We start from the raw sequence: 14,816 nt of genomic DNA, 5'->3' as shown, positions 1-14,816 counted from the left end.
GAAGCCAGAACAAACCGTGATGCGATCCGACCCAGTTCTAAAAGACAGAGGCACACCTCTCTTGGCTGCTTGTGAAGAACTACAAGAAGAAGAAAAGATTTAGCGTCCGGTAATTCCAGTGGGACATAAATCAGGACAAAAAGGCAACGAGGGAAGCAGAGTGACTGTGTGATGATAAAATGCACATAAAAACAAGCTTCATGCATCCAAGTCCTTTGACTCTGTCACACTGTCCACTTACAACTAAATGAGTGTATTGATTGGAAAATATGGGGTTGAAAAGTTAATTTTATCCATGTGAAACCAGACAGGAAGTGTGGGCGACAAAAAGGCATGATAGTATGGGGTGCCATTTGTAAAGTTACACTGTTAAAAATAAACAGCAATATTTTGGTTTGTTTAGCCTTTCGTTAATAAAATGTTTTTTTTTTTTCAGTCATATTTTCACTATGTAATTAATACATTTATAAATGTCACAGTTCCAAATTAATATTTAATTTACAAGCTAAATATTTAGTTTACAAATACTTAACTTGCAAGTTAAATATTTAGTTAGCAAGCTAAATATGTAGTTCCACATTAAATATTTAGTTTACAAACTACATGTTTATGTTCATGGTATTAGTTTAATTTAAAAACAAAATATTTACCTTTCAAGTTAAATATTTAATTAGAAAATTAAATATTTTGGTGTAAATGAAACATCAAATTTCCAAACTAAATATTTATTTTCAAAACTAAACATTTAATTTCCAAACTAAATCTTTATTGTCCAAGCTAAATATTTAATTTCCAAACAAAACATTTAATATTGAAGCCACACATTGAATTAGTAAACTAAATATTTAATTTGCTAACTAAATATTTAGTTCAGACCTAAATATTTATTTTCCAAGCTAAACATTTTATTTCCAAAATAAATATTTAATTTGCAAACTAAACATTTAGCTTGGACCTAAATATCTAACTTGCAAGTTAAATATTTAGTTAGTAAAATAAATATTTAGCTAAATGTTTAACTTGCAATTTAAATATATATTTTTTGTAAATTAAACAATTAGCCTGGACATAAATATTTAGTTTGTAAACTAAATATTTAGTGTGGAACTAAATATTTAGCTTGCTAACTAAATATTTAACTTGCAAGTTAAGTATTTAGTTTGTAAACTAAATATTTGGCTTGTAAGTTAAATATTTAGTTTGGAACTATGACATTGATAAATGTATGAATAACATGGTGAAAATATGACCAAAAAAACATTTTTTTTCTTATGAAAGGCTATAAATAAACCAAAATATTGCTGTTAATTTTTGACTGTGTAAGTTTACAAACAGCACCCCATATGACAGATGTGACACACCACACCACACCATGCAGGTACAAGCAGAAAATCCACCGTATGAAGGCAAACCTGGTGCAGTTCCCGACAAACTGAGCAATTCATCCAGAGAGAGACAGAAACGAACAAAGAGCACTCATCAGCTGCTGTTGTTCGCTCACACATTTTCACAACATTTCATCACACTTTAGTGTCTCCCGCGCTCGAAGGTGAAAATAATTCAGTGTGGATCTCTTACTGGGAATAACTCTTGGCTGCTAGAAATGAAAGAATTTGCACAATTTACATAGCTAAAACCTCAAAAATGCAGATTTGTTTCAAGCTCTTATCTTTTCCTCTTATCTTTCAGCCTCAACATATCTTCACTGCAAGCATGTTTTTGAGTACTGTGCATGGAAAATCTTTGAGGGACATAAAGCACAGGGAGTGAGAATGTGGAGGAGAATAAATATTATTATGAGCTGATGAAGACATCTAGCCTGCACAACGATGGCCGATTTTAGTGTGTTTTGTCTGCGCTCCGTTTGTTTTCAAGATGTCTTTATGGAGCTGCTGCCATCTGTTCTCCTCTCAGACTGCCGTCCCTGTCAGCTCTCTGTGGCTCGGCCTGGAGATGTGTGGTCTGAACCTCAGAGGGAGGCAGGAGGGGAAAAGAAGGGCCTGAGCAGTTCTGTATCTGCACGATCAGCCCGTTCTCAGGAGGCAGACATCTGAGTCCATCAGTCTTTGTTTGTGTACATAGACTGTCCTACATTCTGTGAGGCGGGGAAAAAAATCACACTCACCTAAGTCTTCTGACTCAAAGAGACAGGTGTCTCCGACTCCGACCTCGCGGCACCAGGACAGGAAGTTGGCGGTGTTGTCCCGAGCGAAGAAAGAGCCGGAGGGAGCACTCCGTCGACACGGTATCCTCCGGTGAGGGAGTCTTGTCTGATGACACAGAAAAGGTCAAACTACAAAATGAGCTGAAGATCAGAGCCATTCAGGTTCAGTGATAAATATGACACTGGTGAGCATTATCTTTTAAAGGGATAATCCAGCAATTTTTGAAGGGATTCTTTGTCAAATATGGGCAGTGGTTGGCACTGTCGCCTCACAGCAAGAAAGTTCACCTCTCTGGCTTTTCTAGGTGGAGTTTGCATGTTCTCTCCGTGCATGCATGGGTTTTGTCCGGGTACTCCAGTTTCCTCCCACTGACATAAAAACATGCATGTTAGGCTGATTGGGAACTCTAAATTGTCCCAAGGTGTGAGTGAGAGAGTGAATGATTGTTTGTCTCGTTTGTCTCTATGTGGCCCTGTGATGGACTTGCGACCCGTCCAGGGTGTACCTCGCCCCTCGCACAGTGATTGCTGGACATGGGCACCGGCGACCCCCGTGACCCAAAACGGAATAAACGGGTAAAGATAATGGATGGATGGATGGAACCACTGGACAGAACTTAATGAAACTTTCAGTAAATTATCATTTGACATAAATCTATATCTGATTAATAGTTGGAATCAATTCAGTTCAAGATGGCCACCTTACAGTATAAGTCATCAATTTTATAGCTACTGAGAGTAAATTTGGTGTTAGCGGAGACTAATCCCCAACACAAGTTTCAACCTTTAATAAATTGTGCAAAATCTTTGTTTAAAACTTTATCATGCAAAGTGATGGGAAATAAGCATTTCTTGAAGGAATGAGTCAACAGGTTGTTGGTTTATATTAATATATTTGAAGTTGTGTGTCTGATGGACGTGATCAAACAGGCCATGTCTGACCCTCAGACCAGATGTTGTCCATGTAAGGTTCAGAATAAAGTTTTGATTGAGTCTGTGTGGACAGAAAAGTTTCATACGAGAATCTAGAGGACATTTCCCCACAGATCAATACGAGTCAGAAAACTGGAGCTACTTTTCCAGACCTTCCACAGTTTAGGATCAAGTGACGTGCTCGTGAGTTTCAGCACCCACACGGCCTGTTCGGAGAGATTTATGTGCTTTTATGTGTGAGATGTGTGCCTGTGCTTTGAGGAAGGTGCAGTGAGCTCATGCAGGAAATATGCAAGAGTTAGTGGGTATTTTTTCATTTCATTCCCAGCTCCTTTTTTTTCCTCTTCTTTTCTGGGATCATTGTTTTGTTCTACTGCCTTGCAGTGGAAAAAAAAAAAAAAGTTTGCCAGTGACGTTCAATAAAACAATCAGAATGTCCAGCAGGTATTTCTGCTGCAGCTTGTTGTATCATACACACTTTTATGTATTATTGCACACAAAGTAAAAAAAAAAAAGCTCTGCAAAAGATTATTTCTGCAAGGTAAATGACAAGAAACTACAACTGTTGTTTAAAAATAAAGTACAAAATAACATTTCACATTTTAGGAGATAAATTTACTTTATTTCTTATGTTTGGGAGTTTGACCACTGTGTCAGTTTAATAGCAGTTTAGCATAAAGCTGGTAAATGGGGTGGTTCTTCAGCCTCAAATGAATTGTTCAAACCAACAAAGTCCATGCTCAATAATCCAGGTATACAATCCAACAATTTTCAATCAGGTTGGATTGTTCAAACCTTTTGAAAAGGGGTTCTGTGAAACAATTATGAACAAAAATCATTTTACCTGTTCTAGATAGCTCTTTGAACTTCTTTTGGGGAAAAACATATTATAAATCTGATGAGATCGACAAACCGTTGCCAGCATCTTGTTGGGCTGTGAGACTGTGAAAGGATCAAAATTGTTCTGAAATGTTTCCAAAAGCTCTTGATTTCCTTGGTAGAGTTGCAGGATATGTGGAAATGTTTGAAAGATTTGTGCAACAAGGTATGTCTAAAAAATAGTTTCAGATTTGTCATGTGTGACAAATGTCTGTAAAGCTAGAGATCCAGGGCTGTATTTCTTTTTCAAGTTGTATTCAAGCTTGCAATTTAGGGGACAATTTTTTTTTTCTTTTTGCTCTTGGTGAAGGCGGATACTTTTTCCTCCCGCTCCTTCCCCTGCTTCTGCTCTTTGTCCTGTAAAACTTTCGGATCCCCTCATTGCATATCTTCTGAATTGTAAATTATGGATCTGATCAGCTGGTCTCTCAACGCAATTGATCAAATTTTCTCAACAACAATACAGGGCGAAGAAGAGCCCTCCTGCCCCAACGGGACACTTGCAGCTGGATACACGATGGATTCCTGCCTGGGGGGCAGTGGAAGATCGTGTGTCTGTCCATATTGTCGGTCGAGGATGTAGAAGACGCGTACATAATTGGATTTATGATAACAGGATTTCTGCTTTTTGGAGTTGGTGGTTACCTGGCATATTGACAAATTTGAAAAACGTTGGCAGCTGTTCTGGCCATTGTGAAGCTGCCTGGACTGTGTGAAGGAATGTGCCGTGCTGTGAACACTCAGACTCAAATGCTGTGTGAGCTGAGCCGTAAGCTGGACGCAGTTCTTGCTGAGAATCACAGGCTATTTGCAGTTCCTGAATCTCGCTGGCGGGAAGGAATTGACCTTGGAGAAGTTACAAGCTCGGCTCGATGGTACCGACCACAAATTTGGCTGTTTGGAGTTGAGATGTACCAGTGAGACTGTAAAGGCAGACGGAAATTAACCAGAGTTGGCCTGACCCAAAACAACTCTTGTCATCTGAATCTGGCTCCCTGTGTCTGCCTTGGAAGACTGACTATCTTAAATTTTTCTGGATGTTATGTGAACAAGATGCTCTGCTCCCACTGCCTGTTGCCTTCCCCAAGGACATCTAAAGACCTGTCAGAGCTCTGCTGAGGCCGGCTGATAAACATTGCACCATCACTTATCATAGTCTATGGCTGGTGGGGGGCTGTCTGGAACAGTGTTCATGGACTTACTTACAAATGCACACACACACACATACACTCACTCACACAGCTATAAACACACTCCCCTCAACTCATTGCCTTCACTGGCCTCCCTCCTTTTGACCCCTCAGTGCGGCAACCTAGGTTGGATGTGAGGCACCAGTGACTGCGACGCTCTCTTGGGCGGTCTGTGCTGGGAGCCCCCCCCCACACACACACACACTTCATCCTCACCCACTCCACTTGCATATGTCTTATTATGTCATCTGTATGTTGCTTTTTTTGTGCTGAGGATTTTTGCAACTTCACAACGTGTCCTTAACAGATATGACTTTTTTGTACCTCCTCTTTCCTGGTGTTTCCTTTTCCTTATCTAACAAAAAAAGAGCAACGCCTCTCATGAGGCTGCAGCCTCAGGCACTCCGTCTCCCATGTTTATGTTGTTTAATTGTTTGTGTTTCTTTGGACGGGCTGTACTGAAATGAAATTTCGATGTGCTTCTGTGCAATGACAATAAATTCTGATTCTGATTCTGAAATATTGTTGCAAGTTAGAGTCCAGCATGATTTCAAGTAAAATGTGCTTGTTTTTCCAACTAGTCATCAAAATCCCAGAGAGACTCAGACTAACTAACTAGGCAGACTGTCCAGTCAGAAATAAACTATTTTCTAAAGTGAGGTCATACAAAGAATTTTTTTACAAGATTATCCATGTAATTATTTATAACTTCTCCATCTGAAATGTTCATTTGCAAACCACATTACACAATGCACATATTTTCCAAAAATATTTGAGATGTTGATCATTTCAGTTTGTCTCATTCTATCATCTTAAATAAACTTGATTGTAATAAATGCTACAAATATTTCACAGCGTTGTTTCTACGCTGTAGTTTATTCTTTGTCACTGTTTTTTCAGATGGATGTAGTTTTCAATTGACTTTGTCATAACACAGACAACAAATTTCACTCATAAGCTGCTAAATTATTGATCCACACATCTTTTGCAGAGAGATGAACTAATTTTTCTCAACCCATCTGCTCTTGGATGCTTTGTTTTTTCACAGTCACATCACTTCTCTGTTGCAAGCTCACCTATTTGTGAGTTTCTAGTTGTTTTGTTAATCATAGTCTTGCAATGAACAAAAGTGATGCGACTATGACACAGTGATGCAACTGTGCAGACCCCCTTATGATGAACACAATAAATGGAAACAATGTTCCCTCGCCCGGACGCAGGTCACCAGGGCTTCGCTCTGGAGCCGGGCCTGGAGGTGGGGCACGCTGGAAAGCACCTGGTGGCCAGTCTTTCACCCATGGAGCTCGGCCAGGCACAGCCCGAAGAGGAGACGTGGGTCCCCCTTCCCATGGGCTTACAACCTGTGGGAGGGACCAGAGGGGTCAGGTCCTATGTGGGATGGGTGGTGGCCGAAGGCAGGGACATTAGCAGTCTGATCCTTGGCTACAGAAGCTGGCTCTTGGGATGTGGGATGTCACCTCTCTGGTGGGGAAGGAGCCTTAGCTGGTATGTGAGGTTGAGAGGTTCTGGCTAGAAATAGTTGGATTTGACGCATGGCTCTGGCTCAGGAACCAGTCTCCTTGAGAGGGGTTGGGCACTCATCCACTGTGGAGATGCCCCTGGTGAGAGGCGCCGAGTAGGAGTGGACATACTTGTTGCCCCCATCTTGGTGCCTGTACGCTGGGGTTCACCCCGGTGAATGAGAGGGTAGCCTCCCTCCACCTATGTGTGGAGGGACAGGTTCTGACTGTTGTTTGTGCTTATGTGCCAAATGGCAGTTCAGATTATCCACCCTTTTTGGAGTCCATGGAGAGGGTAATGGAGAGTGCGCCTCCTGGGGGCTCCCTTGTTATACTGGGGGACTTCAATGCTCACGTGGGCAATGACAGTGAGACCTAGACGGGTGTGGTCGGGAGGAACGGCCCCCCGATCTGAACTCGAGTGGTGTTCTATTGTTGGACTTCTGTGCTCATCATGGATTGTCTATAACAAACACCATGTTCAAGCATAAGGGTGTCCATATGTGCTCTTGGCACCAGGACACCCTAGGCCACAGTTCAATGGTCGACTTTGCTGTTGTCTCATCTGATCTGCGGCCGCATGTCTTGGACACTCAGGTGAAGAGAGGGGGCAGAGCTTTCCACTGACCACTACCTGGTGGTGAGTTGGCACTGATGGTGGGGGAGGATGCCGGTCAGATCTGACAGGCCCAAATGTATTGTGAAGGTCTGCTGGGATCTGCTGGCAGAGTCTCCCATGAGGCAGCGCTTTAACTCCCACCACTGGTAAAACCTCAAACATGTTCTGGGGGAGGTGGGGGACATTGAGCCCGAGTGGGCCATGTTCTGCGCCTCCATTGTCAAGGTGGCTTGTCGGAGCTGTGGCCGCCAAGTTGATGGTGCCTGTCGCATTGGTAACCCTCAAACCTGTTAGTGGACACCAGTGGTGAGGGATGCTGTCAGGTTGAAGCAGTCCTATCTGGCCTTTTTGGCTTGTGGGACTCTAGAAGCAGCTGATGGGTACCGGCAGTCCAAGCGACATGCGGCTCGGGTGGGAAGAGTTTGGAGAGGCCATGGAGAATGACTTCCATATGGCTTAGAAGCGATTCTGGTCCACCATCCGGCATCTCGAGGGGTGGGGTTGGGGGGGTGGTACACCACCAACACTGTTCATAGTGGAGGTGGTGTGCTGCTGACCTCAACTCGGGATGTCATGGGTTGGTGGGCAAAGTACTTCGAAGACCTCCTCAATCCCACCAGCACATCCTACATTGAAGAAGCTGAGCCTGGGGACTTTGGGTCAGGCTCTCCAATCTCTGGTGCTGAGGTCACCGAGGTGGTTAAAAAGCTCCTCGGTGGCAGGACCCCGGGAGTGGATGAGATTCACCCGGAGTTCCTTAAGGCTCTAGATGTTGTAGGGTTGTGTTGACATACACGACTCTGCAAAATTGTGTGGACATCGGGGGCAATTCTCCTGGACTGGCAGATCAGGGTGGTGGTCCCCCTATTAAAAAAGGGGGACCACAGAATGTGTTCCAACTACAGGGGGATCACACTCTTAAGCCTCTCTGGTAAGGTCTATTCAGGGCTTCTGGAAAGGAGGGTCCGTCGGATAGTAGAACCTCAGATTCAGGAAAAGTAGTATGGTTTTGGTCCTGGTTGTGGAACACTGGACCATCTCTACACTCTCAGCAAGATCTGGAGGGTGCGTGTGAGTTTGCCCAACCAGTCTACGTGTGCTTTGTGGACTTAGATAAGGCATTCGACCACGTGCCTCAGGGAACCATGTGAGGGGTACTCCGGGAGTATGGAGTGCCAGGCCCTTTGATACAGGCTTTTAGATCCCTGTATGACCAGTGTCAGAGCCTGGTCCGCATTGCCGGCAGTAAGTCGGGCTCGTTCCCAGTGAGAGTTGGACTCCGCCAAGGTTGCCCTTTGTCACCGATTCTGTTCATAACTTTTATGGACAGAATTTCTAGGCACAGCCAAGGTGTTGAGGGGATCTATATTGGTGGCCTTAGGATTGCATCTCTGCTTTTTGCAAAAAAAAAATGTGGTCCTATTGGCTTCATCAGGTCGTGATCTACAGCTTTTGCTGGAGCGGTTCGCAGCCGAGTGTGAAACAACTGGGATGAGGATCAGTGCCTCCAAATCCAAGGCAATGGTCTTGAGCCAGAAAAGGTAGAGTGCCTTCTCTGGGTCGGGGAGGAGGTCCTGCCTCAAGTGGAGGAGTTTAAGTATCTCGAGATTGATAGGCTAATAGGTGCAGCATCTGCAGTCATGGTGAAGAGAGAGCTGAGTCAAAAGAGGAAGCTCTCAATTTACAGATCAATCTACGTTCCTACCCTCATCTATGGCCATGAGCTTTGGGTTGTGACCGCAAGAACGAGATCACGGATACAAGCGGCCAAAATGAGTTTTCTCCGCAGGGTGTCTGGGCTCTCTTAGAGATAGGGTGAGAAGCTCAAACATCTGGGAGGGACTCAGTGTAGAGCCACTGCTTCTCCATGTCAAGAGGAGCCAGTGGAGGTGGCTCGGGCATCTGGTTAGGATGCCTCCTGAGCACCTCCATGGTGAGGTGTTCTGGACCTAGGACACATTGGAGGAACTATGTTTCTCGGCTGGCCTGGGAACGCCGTGGGATTCCTCCGGAGGAGCTGGCCTAAATGGCTGGGGAGAGGGAAGTCTGGGCCTCCCTGGATGCTACCCCCGTGACCCGACCCCGGATAAGCGGAAGAAAATGGATGAATGGATACAACAAAGTCCATGCTCAATAATCCAGGTATAAAATCCAACATTTTTCAGTCAGGTCATCTGGACAGTTTCTTTTTTTGTGCTGAAACGTTTCGCCTTTGATCCGGAAGGCTTCATCAGTCAAGGAAACACATAACAAAACTGATTCATCCTCCAACAGCTTAATCCAAAGTGGAACAAACCAGTTCTGCTTGTGATTAGATGGTCTCTTTGGTATGCCCCTCCTCCATTGCCGGCCTTCTTCCTTGTTGACAGTCTTGTCAAACTGGTTGAAAACAACAAAGTCCATGCTCAATAATCCAGGTATAAAATCCAACATTTTTCAGTCAGGTCATCTGACTGACAGTTTCAAAAGAAACTGTCCTGATGACCTGACTGAAAAATGTTGGATGAATGGATTTTTCCTGTTACACAACTTTCCTAAGCTTTCATTGACTTTTACCTTAACAATTGTCAAATATGTTGCACAACATCTAACTCATCATGTGCTATTTTAAATGTGTTTTGTTTTGTTTTAATTACTCTGTGAATATTCTGTTTTTGGCAACGAAAAAAGAGAAAAAAAAACAAATATTTCTTCTTCTTCAGATTTGAATGGTTTCTGTAAAGATATAAAACAGTGTTTGAGAAACAGCTTCAGACAAAGCCTGATGTATTGTTTCTCTTCACTGCAGTGTGTCACAGCAGCTCGCTCCACTCATCACTTCAACCTAAAAATGCATGCGTTTGACACCAAACAAACTTCAGCTTTTGAAGGGTCTTGATGAGCTTTCAAGTGTAGTAAGACCTCAAAGCATGAAAAACGGTGGTCATGATGCATGTTTTCAGTCCATTAACACGAGGCATGTGTAAAAACAGTGAATATCTGTGAGGCCTCTCTGCTGGTCTCTGATCAATACGCTCCTCTGTTTCAGGAGCTTCACTGCTGTCCCACGGTTGCTGACCTCAAGTATTTTCTCACATCTGGACTGCTGAGCTCACATTGAGATCAGGAGACCCGCCGTCATCAGTGATGCTCCAGTGCAAACACAACACTCACTGAAAAAAACCAACAGGAGCCTTTGGCTGCTTTCCCTCTGAACCAAACACACAATCTGATTAGTGGTTTCCTTCCGTGTTACCCCGCTGAATACAAGACAACCTATCTAAACTTATAATGTCCAGTGGACTTGTCAAAGGTACACTAACGACGCAGAGCCTGTCTACTCATTATTGTTTTAAATTTCTTGACCCAGAACAAGAATATTTGACGTCAATTATACAACTTTTTTTTTTTCCAAGATAAGATCTAAATCTTTATTCAAGGCTCACAAAACATTTCACAGATTTCTTCAAATTCTCTCAAGGGATGTGGGGCCAGCTAATGTGTCCTTGGCTGGCTTATTATTTTTCCCCCTCTTTGCCCTGTTGGAGACTGAACACCCCCCCAACCTCCCTCTTCATGCATCCCTTTTTAAAATTGTACAGCTCTTAGAAAAGTTTGCCATCAGCTGATCATAGAGTAAAAGAATTTCTGGTTCTTCAACTCTAATGCTGAAGAAGTTTGGAACGCTGTGTAAAATCTAAAAATGTTGTTAATAAATAAAGCTACTATTTGCAAATCTAACAAACTCACATTTTATTTTTAATAGAACGTAGCAAACGCATCATGTTTACAATAAGAAGCTGTACAGTGTGTAAGGAAAAACAAGGCAACTTTGAGTTTGAGGACAGCAACACGTTTAAAAAGTGACTGGATGAGCAACAAAGGTTTTCAAGCAATTATTATGAACAAGAAACAAGTGGAGGAGCATTTTGCAACAAATTAGGTTAATTGTCAATGGGGGAGTAAGAGGAGTGATATGGAAAATAATTTTAGAGAGGCTGAATCTCTCAGAAGTAAAGATGGGCAGAGGTTTTGCAAAAACTGTCCAAAAAGTGTAGAACCATAAAAATAATGTTCCTCATTTGAGAAATGGGAAGAATATCTCAGCATCTACAGTTCATAATACCATGAAAATAATTTAATGAATATAGAAAAATCTCTGTATCAAGGACAAGACTGAAAGTATGTCGGAGATCTTTAGGTTCTCAGGTGGCTCTGCATTAAAAACAAGTTTGATCCTGTTCTGAACATCATTGCATGGGCTCTCAAACACCTCCACAAGCTAGCTGCACCACCTAATCTATCGTTCAAAGCAAAAAGCCACGTGAACAACCTCCGCTGTCGTCTTCTCTGGGCGAAGGTTCATTTAAAACAGACTGAGGCAAAGAGAGCTGTTCTGTACATAAACTGAACTTGAAATTATTTGTGGAAATAACAGACACCACATTCTTTACAGGAGAGGGACCATGAGTTATTAGGGCTCAGTTCAAAACCTGCCTCTCTGCTGGTATGGGGGTGCAGTGTTGCCTATGGCATGGACAGCTTACTCATCTGGAAAAGCACCAGAAATGTATCCACAGGATTTAGAGCGACATAAGCTCCGATTCAACAAACAATCCAGAAATGAAGACCAAGAACTAATTAACAGCTAAAGTTCAATGTCATACAAAAACGGGAAAACATTCACCTCCAAAAACCTCAACATCTGGCCTCCTCAGCTCCCAGATGTTTACAGAGTGTTGTTAAAAGAAGAGAGGATGCTTCACTGTGGTAAACATGGCGCTGACTCAGCCTTTTTGATACCATTTCAAAATTCAAAGTTACCTTATGCAATTATTTAAGTTTAAGCATTCAGTAAATTCACTATGTTTGATTGTGAATAAAAATATGGTTCATGAATTATCACATTGTTTTTATAAACTTTAGACTGGCCCAACATTTTTGGTAATCTGGGATGTATGCTGATTTATTTTAGTTTTCAGGTTGTCTCTCATTTCACGTATTGCTCGTGAAATGTAGCAACATCTGTATGTTTTTGAAATGGTTTAGATTTTTGTCATTGCCTCACCGTAGAAAAACTTGATATAGTTTTGCCCAAATGAGTCTGTTTTGAACGAGACACAGTTACAGAAACTCACCTAAGGGAATAATTCAAGCAGAAACACTCAAACCATTCTAACTAGAGAAACTGCAGTTCCTGCAAAAACGCAGTGTGAATGCTTATTGCACAAGAACTTGCTAAAAAAACAGCGAAAATCAGCTAAAAAAAAAAACATGCTGAAATGGACAAACAAGCTTAAATTAGCAAAAGAAAGCTGAAAAAAACACATATTTACTGAACTGGGTTTAATAAAATGATAAATTAAATGAACAAAAAATAGCTGAAAAGTAGATGAAAAGGCAAAAAGAAGCTTAAACTACCAGAAGAAAGCAGAAAGAGCTGAAATGAAAAAAAGTTTTGTAAACTTAATCATCCAACAAAAAAAAGATAAAATCATGTCAAATGAGATAAAAAAAAAAAGTGAAATTAGCTGAAAAAAATCTACAAATTAGCATAAAAACAGCTAAATAGTAGAGAAAATTGCAGAAAAAGCTGAAACTTGCAGAAATCAGCTTAATGGACCCAAACAAGCTGAAGTTAGAAGAAGTGCAAAAATGTTGTAGTTAGCAGAAATAATCTGAAAGGAGCACAAAACAGCTGAAATTAGCTACTAGTAGCTGAAAAAGGTTACATTTGCACAAGGAAGCTGAAAAGAGCTGAACAAAAAGTGAATGGAGCAGTAAAAGGTTGTAAATAGATGTAAAGGTTTGAAGGATGTAAAATGAGCTTTATTCATTTTCTATGAGAAAAAAATGGCAGAAAATGCTAAATATTTCAAAAAGCTAAAGTTGTACCAATACCAAAAGTCATAGCACCTTCTCCTGAAAGAGCTGAACATTTTGATTTATATATATTTTTTCTTCTTCTTCTTTTGGCTGCCCCCTTCTTCAAGGGTCGCCACATCGAACTAAGTCGCATAAAGACCTGGCGATTGTTTTTACACGGGATGTCCTTCCTGACACAACCACCGAGCTACCACAGCCCTCTGTGTGGAGCAGAGAGCTGCCATCAAGGGTGCCCGGGGGAGCACATGGTGGGGGTGAAGGGCCTTGCTCAAGGGCCCAGAGTGGAGCAAATGAGGGTGGAGGCAGGTGTGGGTGCTTCACCTATCCCACCCACATTTTGATGTCGTCAGTACCGGGAGTTAAACCAGCGATCTTCCGATTTATCACAGGCCCACCTTCTCTAACCTCTGCACCACCATGCACTCCCTCAAACATTTTGATGCACGATTTGTTGAAATAGCCAAAAATTGTGGAACGAGAAAGATGCAGAAAAACCTACGGCAGAAGATAAGAAGTCGAAAATGGATCTCAAAAGTGAGTGGTTCGAGCAGTCGTCAACCAGTGCAAGAGTTGGGGGTTCGATTCCACCAGCAGTCACAAGCCCAAGTGTCCCTGGGCAAGACACTGAACCCCTCATAGTCTCTGATGTGTGTCCCATCAGTGTATGAATGTAATAAAGCTCTGATTATTCTGTGTATAGATCTAGTTTAATGCTGTATGAATGGGTATATGAGACACAGATTGTGCTGTAAAGAGCTTTGAGTGTCTTGATCAGATAGAAAGGTGATATATAAAAATACAGTCACCATTTCATTTCATAAACGTTCACGCAATCAAGAATCTGAGCTGAGAAAAGTAAACCACTCGAGACCAAAGTGACCGTGGCTCATTCTGATTAAAAAAAAAACCTTCTCTCCGTTTAGAAACGATCCTCTGCTAAATTCATTCATGCTGAAAGTTATTCTGGGAACACGTTCAGACAGATTGTAACTTCCAGACGAATGTGTTTTGGTTAGCAGCGATGCTCACGCGTCTCCGTACCTTGCTGCTGCCAGGAGCAGGCAGGCCTCCGTTCATTTGTCTGAACTTCTCCTGCAGCGTCTCGGCCAGCTGGCACAGCAGGAAGCCATTGTCTAACTGATCCATGAAGCTCTCTGCGGTGATTTCCAGACCTGAGGAGGGGGACACAGAAAAAACAAAACAGCAGATACAATCTGGAGCTCATTCCATGTGGAGGCTGAACCTTTTTGTTTTACTCCGACCTTAATGACCAAGCTTCACTGCTGCTGCTGACTTATGAGAAGCTTTCAAAAAGCCTGACCCAAAAATATGAACTGGACGAAATTTAAGGGGGGAGATTTCCTGATAGATTAGCGAAGGAAGATTTGGGGGGGGTGGCATCTGTTTACATGTGGTGATGCAGTCACAGAGACGAAGTGAAGACCAACATGTGGTGTCCGGTTGATGGACTTCCAGAGGACCATTCCTTCATGGTGAGGTCACTGGGAAACAGGAGGTGGTGGCAGGGGATGGAGAGGAGGGGGCGTCTGTGGAAAGAAACTGGAGACGTTTCTTTTTTTTTTTTCTTTCTTATCCCATTTCTGTTTCTTATAAGAGGAAGGGGGTTTGGTGTGTGTGTGTGTGTG

At 42.4% G+C, this 14,816-nt stretch overlaps 1 protein-coding gene across 2 annotated transcripts in view; it reads right to left on the bottom strand.

Annotated features, from left to right (window-relative positions):
• Nucleotides 1-14,816, bottom strand: part of LOC119416329 (growth arrest-specific protein 2) — a 33,957-nt gene that overhangs the window by 10,507 nt on the left and 8,634 nt on the right. For both annotated transcript variants that reach the window (XM_037683558.1, XM_037683559.1), the window contains exons 3-5: nucleotides 14,212-14,342; nucleotides 2,126-2,270; nucleotides 16-79 (exon numbers count right to left, since the gene is read on the bottom strand). In XM_037683558.1, coding sequence (XP_037539486.1) covers nucleotides 16-79; nucleotides 2,126-2,270; nucleotides 14,212-14,342 — 340 coding nt within the window. The remainder of the gene's footprint in view (nucleotides 1-15; nucleotides 80-2,125; nucleotides 2,271-14,211; nucleotides 14,343-14,816) is intronic.

Source organism: Nematolebias whitei, chromosome 10, assembly GCF_014905685.2.
Source record: "Nematolebias whitei isolate Nwh7 chromosome 10, NemWhi1, whole genome shotgun sequence".
NCBI classification, from domain to species: Eukaryota; Metazoa; Chordata; class Actinopteri; order Cyprinodontiformes; family Rivulidae; genus Nematolebias; species Nematolebias whitei.
Note: the sequence above shows the minus strand (reverse complement) of the source record. Positions and strands in the feature narration are given on the sequence as shown.